This window comes from Cariama cristata, unplaced genomic scaffold (assembly GCF_000690535.1).
Source record: "Cariama cristata isolate BGI_N322 unplaced genomic scaffold, ASM69053v1 scaffold6445, whole genome shotgun sequence".
NCBI classification, from domain to species: domain Eukaryota; kingdom Metazoa; phylum Chordata; class Aves; order Cariamiformes; family Cariamidae; genus Cariama; species Cariama cristata.
In genome coordinates this window covers 20,563-28,564 of record NW_009619134.1, presented here as the reverse complement: position 1 = coordinate 28,564, position 8,002 = coordinate 20,563, and the positions used below count along the sequence as shown (strand labels likewise).

General features: G+C 51.4%; 1 protein-coding gene across 1 annotated transcript; it reads right to left on the bottom strand.

Annotated features, from left to right (window-relative positions):
• Window positions 1-1,077: 1,077 nt before the first annotated feature.
• AICDA (activation-induced cytidine deaminase) lies at window positions 1,078-6,235 on the bottom strand. Its single transcript, XM_009701116.1, has 5 exons — window positions 6,133-6,235; window positions 2,586-2,733; window positions 1,810-2,080; window positions 1,498-1,613; window positions 1,078-1,193 (listed from the first exon to the last, which is right to left on the bottom strand). Exons 1-5 carry the CDS (start codon window positions 6,138-6,140, stop codon window positions 1,140-1,142), a joined length of 597 nt encoding a protein of 198 aa, XP_009699418.1. The 5' UTR covers window positions 6,141-6,235; the 3' UTR covers window positions 1,078-1,139.
• Window positions 6,236-8,002: the final 1,767 nt, after the last annotated feature.

The window sequence follows — 8,002 nt, the reverse complement described above, 5'->3', positions numbered from 1 at the left end:
AGAGCTGTGGTGCTCCTCCCTGAGGGATGTGAACAGATGGTGACAGATGTGGATGCCAATACGCCATCTAAAATGCCACAGCCTCAACCTACATGAATGAGAAATTAAGTCTGAGGGATGATACAACGTGGAAATGAAGTGTTTTTTCCAGTAGATGTACACTGGAAAAACACTGCAGAGGTGAAGTGCCTTGGTGGCTCCTTTCCTGGCTGGGTGGGAAGTCCACACACTGATCTGCCACTGAGGTGCCGTGGCTCTCAACAAGTTGAGTGGACTTCTTATTTCTGCATGGAAAATGTCTTGCTGGACATCCAGAATTGCAGCTCGCACTTGAAAATGTTGGCCAGCGAGTCTTCTGCTTTTATTTTAGGCTTTTATTGTCTGGTTTCAACCACCTCTAGGGCACAAAACCTGGACCCACAGCTGCTGAAGCTCCCTCCTTTCTGGGCAGGAGGCACGGCAGGACTTGGACCCGCTGGCTTCAAGTGAGCTTTGCAAGGGGCTGTCCCCTTGAAAAGGGGCTGTCCAAGACTCACTTCAATACTCTCAGTTCAGCTTTCCAATAACTGGCCAGTTTCGCTGTTAGGACACAGGCTATACCACTTCAAGGGTGATGATTTTCAATCTCCTACCCACATCCAGAAGGACAAATAAAGCGTTTCACAGGGGAGGATGCAGAGCAGCTCAGTGTAGTGCAGCTCTAAGAGCCAAGAGAGGTGCTTCCCGAAGCCCTCATGAAACGTGCAGATCAGCGTGGTGCCGCAGTCGCACAAACAGCTTTGCAGGCTGTCTGCTCCCACCCGGGGACGGCTAAACCCAGAATGCCATTCAGTGGATCGCCTGAATTAGCTCTGCAGGGACAGAGGGAGGGCAAATTGCTCTCCGGCAATGTCACTGCAATAGCCCTGGCTATTCCCAGCTAGCAACGGATGAGGTGTGAGTCTGGGGAACGTGTCTTCAGAAGATCAGCCTAATTCTCCTCGGAAACGAAAAAGTAAGGATAGTCTTATCTCTAGACACAGGGCTGGAAGGAAGAGAGATGTAAAGAGGGAAGAAGGGAAAGATCCATTGTAAGAGAGGGAGTTGGAAATCAAAGAACAAGTGTTTGTGAAGTCTTCTGATTGCTGATGACTTTCACTTCAAAGTCCCAGAGTTTTAAAGGCATCTCGTAAATCATCCACTTCGTACAGCGGCTGCAGGACAAAATATAAATGGTAGGTCAGTTGTCAAGTGAGCAGGAACCTATGAAAATGGGGAAGGAGGAAGGAATGGCAGGAGATGGGATGAGAGGTGGAAGAAGGGGAAGAGTATGAGGAGAGGAGATATGAAGGAAGTTGTGGGAGAGAGGCGCGGGGGATGTGGAAGGTGAAGACGCAGGAATGAATGAAATGGCAGATGGCAGAGATGGGCAGCAAGAGCAGAGAGGAACTAGAGCAAGGAGGAGAGGAAGAAGATGAGGGGAAGAGGCACCAGCAGAGAAGGAGAATTGGCCCTCACCAGGAGGATCCGTCGAAGTTTCCTGGACAGATGGACAGAGTTTTCATGCAGCCCTTCCCAGGCTTTGAATGTCTTTTCCCTGTTCTCCACAAATGTGTTCCAGCAGTAGAAGTAATCTGTGCAAGGCACGGGGGAGTTACCGAGTGCTCAGGGTTGCCCCAGAGAGGACACTGACCTCTCCTAGGATCACTAAATCATCACACCCTGCCATCATCTTCTCTGGTTCCTTGTCCCAGCATCTTCTCCCACCCTCCTGGGTCTCCCGAACTCCCCATAGCTTTCCGTCATCTCTTTCTCGCCTGCACATCTCACCTTTGAAGGTCATGATGGCAATCTGGGCCCCCGCCCTGTGCAGGCGCCTCAGCCCTTCGGGCTCTGCCTTGCGGTCCTCACAGAAGTAAAGGCGGGCGGTGAAGATGCGGAGTGTCAGGTTGGGGTAGGCGCGCAGAAAGTCAGCCACGTGCCGGGCGCAGTCGTAGCAGGGGCTCCAGGAGGTGAACCAGGTGATACGGTAGCAGCGTCCCGGGTCCAGGTCCCAGGCTGAGATGTAGCGCAGGAAGAGCACCTCCACGTGACAGCCCATCTTCGTGAGAGAGGGAAAGGGGCAGGGCGTGAGGCGGAGCGGGGGGAGCAGGGTGTAAGAGGGGCGAGGAGAGAGGTGTGAGCTGGATGGGGTGCGAGGGGAGGAGAAACAAGGTGGGGGGTAGGTCCTAGGGTCACAGAGGCAGAAGGCACAGTGGTACATAAGTAGAAGACTGGCTAGAAAAGCACAGAAGCGCACTGATGTGTGGGGACATACAAGAGGAATGGGTGGGAGCTAAACAGAAAAGTAGGTAGATTGGTAAAGCAGCAGGGAGGATGGATGTCTTGCTGGTAACACGTTTGGGGGGGGTACCATAAAGTACAGGTTTACCTAGAGGCTGCGCCCCTCAAATATTAAGTGCCAGTGCAGCGTCCGTGCTCGTGGACATGTGTGCCAGTGCCCGCGCTGCTGTCGCAGCCCTCCTTTCCCTGCTGCCCCAGGTGAGCCGGAGCTGCACGCACCTCATCGTGGATATAAGAACAGGATGCCAAGGTGTTCCCCGTACCTTATTGCGCAGGTATCCAAAGTCCAGAGAGCACGATGTAGCACTGTCACGGCGCTTTACAACGTAGCAGAGGTAGGTTTCACGCCGGCCCTTGGCCCAGCGCAGGTTCTTGAAATTGTAGATGAAGAGTTTCCTCTTCATCAGGAGGCTGCAGAAGAAAAGAGAGAATTTACATTAGCCCCACCCTGGAGCCAGCAGTTGGCCATGTCTTTGTGGAAGGCTCAGCACCAAAAATATCCTCCTCATGTCCAGGCCTCTCAGTACGAGAAGAACATCAATAATTTGCATGCAATGTGTTAGGGAAAGGGTGCAGACGTGACTGTGGGGATGAAGCAGGTGACCTCGTGAGTGGAAACAGCAAGTGAATTAGTAGTGATTAGTCAAACAGCAACTATGGCTGGGTAGAGTGCGAAAATATCTGTAAATATCCAAAAGATGGACATCAGTGAGGGAGAAGGATGAAGGTGTCTGAGAAGACCTGGGAAGATGAGAGGGTGTGGAGTTTAATCATCCAGAAGTGTTATTTTTGCTGTATGAAACCCTGAAAAGCCACTGAGACAAGGGATGAATCAAATTAGAGCCTCTTTGGAGAAGTCTGGACAGAGTTTCTTCCCACCGTTGCCCAACAGAAGAGCACAGTTGAAAGCGTGCAGGGCCAGGGGCTCGGGAAGGTGCCATGGGCCAGCTGACAGCAGACGTCACGGAGCAGGCACGCCGATACCTCTCCAGACACAAGTACCGTTCTCACATTAGAGAAACATCGAGAGTGGTGGGAGTCTGCTCCCACACCCAGGGTTCCTGCTGGGGAGAGGCAGCAGGAGCACGGGGAGGGCAAGGTAGCCATCAGCCACATCTAATAGCCTTGCTGGCAAGAGAAGGTACACAGGCAGCTGAGAACAGCTGTGTTCATTGAGGTGAGATACTGACCTCCCCCACAGCAATGCAAAACAGAAGTGAATGGGTTAAAAATAATCGCGTCCTAGTGATATCAAGCTGGGTTTTCTGGGGGGGGGGTCTCCAGTGAGGTGTAGGAAAGGAGAATTTGGGTTCGTCGGGAATTTGGGTTTGTCAGGAATTTAAATCCGATTTAAATCTGAGAGTCTAAGCACGGAAAAGTTCCTTATACAAACACCCTTTATCTGTTTGCCAATGTCACCGCAAAGCCTGAGCACTGCAGAGTAATTAATCTCCAGCTAACAGTGGCATCCTCTCCGCTCCTCCGAGACCTTCCGTCCGGCGTGCACCCTCACACGTGGCCACCGCACCACCGGTACTCATTCATATAAGTCACGTACATCCTCTTGCCTTCTGCTACCCAGCGCACGTGCTTTGCTCTCCTGTAGCACTCCCTATTGCACCCCACACCGCATCCCCAGAGAGGCACATTCTTCCCTCAAGCACCCTTGCTACCCTGATCGTCCCATAGATAGGCAAGCCAACCTGCACACATCCTCTTTCCTACCACGTCACCCTCAGCCTGCCGTGGAAAAATACCTCTCCTGCTCACACAGAAAGAGCAACCACGCGCACACACACGTTATGCCACCCTTTACACAGATGTGCTCCTGGAGAAGTAGATCACGTGGGAGTTGTGGCACGTCTCTCGCTAGGAGAAAGTTCGTAGAGAAGACAAGGGTCTACAGAGTCCTGGACACACTCAGAGGGCAAAGCAGCCCTACTAAGCATTTTATTCAAGCCAACAACAACCTCAAGGCAGTTCTTGGAGGTCTGTCCTGTAAGCACTGCCCCAGTCTTGCTCTGCTAGGCTTGCAGGTCGTGTCAGGAGTGGAGCACAAACTGATCCGACTGCATTTCATCACCCCTTTCTCTGGCAGTTCAGGTTGGGTGCGTGTTTCCCGTACCCACTGTATGTTCTTCATCATCAGTTTTGGCTTATTTCTCACACTTAAAGCCACCACGCTTCCTACCACCTCAGATTCACCCCGTTCCCCTGCCTTTGTTCAAACACTTGCGAACATGTGTGTGTATTCCCTAACACACGCGCACACATAGGTTGGTTGGACAAAACTGTCAACCGGTGGTTTACCTCAAGCTTCTCCCTCTTAGACACACATTATCGCAGGGATGAGGGAAAACTCTCCCCTGTAACTGAGGTGCTGGAGAGGGGACATCCCTTCTATGTGTGACAGATCCCCAGGCTGCCCAGAGAGGAGGTGACAGCAGGTATGATAGACCAGAGGCTTGCGAAGCTCTTACCTGGTGTGTGCCACAACAGCAGGAAACAGAGGCATTGTGAAAAACGCAATTGCTTGTTGAAGAACCACATAAGCCATGTGAAAAATAATGACAATTACGTTGATGTTTCATCAAAGCCCACATGGAAAAAAAATGCTTTTCAAGGCATCAAAAACTTCAGGGAAAACAGGCTTTCCCTTTTCTCTTTTTTTCTGAAGTTTGGGGAAAAAACATTTGCTTTCAAAATGTTTCTGATTCTTCTTCTAGCTATCCCTTTTCTCACTCCTTCCCATTTTTCTCTATTCAATGGTTTTGCCCCTGCAGAGCAGCATGTAGATGCAAATAAGGGTGAAGAACAAGAAATGACCCCAAACCCCAGAAGAATAAAACTATGATGACTTGGGTCATTTTTCAGTGCCAGAACAAAGCGAAGACGATTTTAAATCACAGAAGACATTTGTTCAACTAGAAATGTTCATTAACATCAGTTCCTGTTTTCCCTTCTCTCTGGAGTTCACCGTCCCAGGTTTGGTTGGTTTTTTTTTCGCTAGGGAGGATTTCAGAACAAGGCTGGTACAAGAAGAAGAGTAATGAATGGACAGATGTTGCAGGGAGCAACGGAGCAGATGTGCAGTTAGGTACAAACTGCTGGGTACACGTGTGACTCCTATAGCCATAGCATACTTCAAGGGACAGTGGCAAGGGCAGAGGGGCTGTGATGATACCTGGGCACTGAAGCACCAGATCAAACAGAGACCTGCTCCTCAAATAAAGGCTTGTGAAACCAATCCTCAAATCAGAGTCATGATCTCTGAGTGCCTGAATGATACGCACTTGTGAAGAGTGATCAGTGGTAATTAGCTTACAGAGTAATTGCAGTGCAAGTAGGGGAATCCAATGCTGGACCAGTCTATGCTTACGAGCACAAGGGTGTGAGCAGCAAAACCAGAGTAAGACAGAAATCTGGTGCAAGAGAAAGACTAAGTGGATAAGGAGAGAAGAGTGGGCAGGGACTGAGGTGCTTAAGTGGCGGATAGCATCTGAATGTTCATCTTTCTGTTGCCTTTTTTTGTTTCTAGAAAAGAAAAAGAATTAAAAGGAACAGAGAGTAGTCACGCGAAAGAGAAATGACAGAAAGGGAAAAGAGTACAGGGCGGCAGACAGTCAAAGAGAAAGAACGACGGGGACGCAGAGATGCAAGGTGCAAGAGCAGGACGGGGCGGGGAGTTCGATCACTGAGTCAGAGGGGGAAAGGGAAAGGGACGGTGAGCACCAAATGGAGAGCAGGTTAATTCTAAGAGCAAGGTCCTCGTTTCTCGTATGAGCAAGAAACTGGAGGCACTTATTTTACCTGTCCATGACTGCCAGGGTCTCCCTCAGGTGATGGGGTTGCAGGGAGGTTGCCTCGCAGGCTCCGTCTGTGCAGCCCTCTGACTTGATGTACAGAAATGTGGACTGCCCGGTGCGTCCCCACCCCATTCACCTCTATCTACCCCGGGTTTCATCGGGGTGTGGCTGAGGGAGGAGTTAGAAAGGTCTCTGGAGCTGCAGGAGCTGAAGAGCAAAGGGTTGAGATGTGAAGGGGCATCAGTTCTGAAAGATGCTCAGCACCCATTGGTCGCCTCCCCCCGCTGCACTCCCCATTGGGCCCTCCCTGCCTGCAAAATTGGTCTGAATTAATATCAATAACATAACGAGGCAGGAAACATTGTCTAGTGGTTAGAGAAGGGGGCCTGGGAGCTTGTGTACCACTAACGTGAATGTGGGCAAAACCACACGATCCCTCCGGGCCTCAGTTCACACAGCTGTGCAGTGAAGATGGTGACCCTGCTCTGCTCCACGGCGGAGGGAGCTCTGCCCAGCTGGAAGGAGCTCAGGGAACATCAAATTGTTGGCAGGTTTCCCTCCCTGCTCCTCTGTGCCCCTGATCCCTGCTCCTCCGTGCCCCTGAAAGCATGGGGCAACCCCAAAGCCGAAGAGAAGAGTGAGAGGGACCCAGCTCCGGAGAGAGCTCAGGGTTTGACGGGGAGCGCCTGGCCCCACTTTGACACCTGAACATGGCCGTGGGTGTCTGAGCCATGTCAACACGCCAGGAGTGGTGGTGACACCGCATTGCAAAGGACCAGCGGGGAACAGCTCAGGGCCTGATCCTGCTGTTCCAGGTGGCACCGGCGCTGTGATCTGCCGGCGGCAGGGTGGCTGCCGGGACCCTCCATCCGACGACCGTGTGCAGTTGTACACCGTCACGCCCGGGCTCACCCTCAGCGTGCACACGCTTCGCTCCACCAGCGCCGCTCTCTGCCGCCCGGGGTCTGCTCCATCACGGCCCCACAGCCCTGGCCCAGGCACCCATCATCCCTTCTGCAGGGCTGAAGGACAGCCGAGGGATGGGGCAGCGGATTCGACATGGCAGGGTGCTGAGGACGCAGCCGGTGGGTTATTCTGCTCCGTTTCTGCCTCTAGCGAGGCACGGTCAGTGCTACGGCTGAGAAACAGGGCTTTTGTTTACCTCACGCTAGGGTGGTTCTTCGGTTTTTCTCTGCTTGATTTACCTCCCTTATTAATTTTACTGGTTTTCAGCATGCTAGGACTGTGTGAAACCAGTATATGCAAAAAGATGAAAAAGAGAGATGAGTTGCCAGAACTGAGCGGACGAGTCTCTAGCCCAGTGCTTTGAGAGTAGCCGTCTTTGAGAGCGGCTGGCAGGGCACACAGGCTGCAGGAAAAGGAGAAGCATTCCTGGAAGGTCCAGGGCTGGGCTGTCCTGTTCCTTGGGGAAACACCTGGCTAGGGCACACGTTCAACAAATCCACATTTTGGCACCTGCATTGCTCTCAAGAGTTGTGGCAAGTACCCTCTTTGAGTATCTGGGACCTAGTGTTTGGCCAAAGCTAGAAGAGCCCGCAACCCTCGCCGAATCCCTGTCCTACTTAACAGAGTCAAAGAGGATGCTCCTGTTAATGAAACAGCTGTCCCCGTGCAGCACCTTGTGAAAAATCTTCTGGGTCAGAACAAGAGTCATTCTGTCCCCCTTTCATACTAGATTTTTTCTTTTATTAATGTGAGGAGGATGTTTGTTACACACAACATTAAAAAAAGAAAAGACAAAAAAAAGCAACACACCCTGGGAAATCTGCTTCTTAGAGATCACAACTGTTTGTGTTTCATCAGATAAATTAAGGCAGCTTCAGCTTTATTCTTGTTCTGGCTCCTAATTTCCA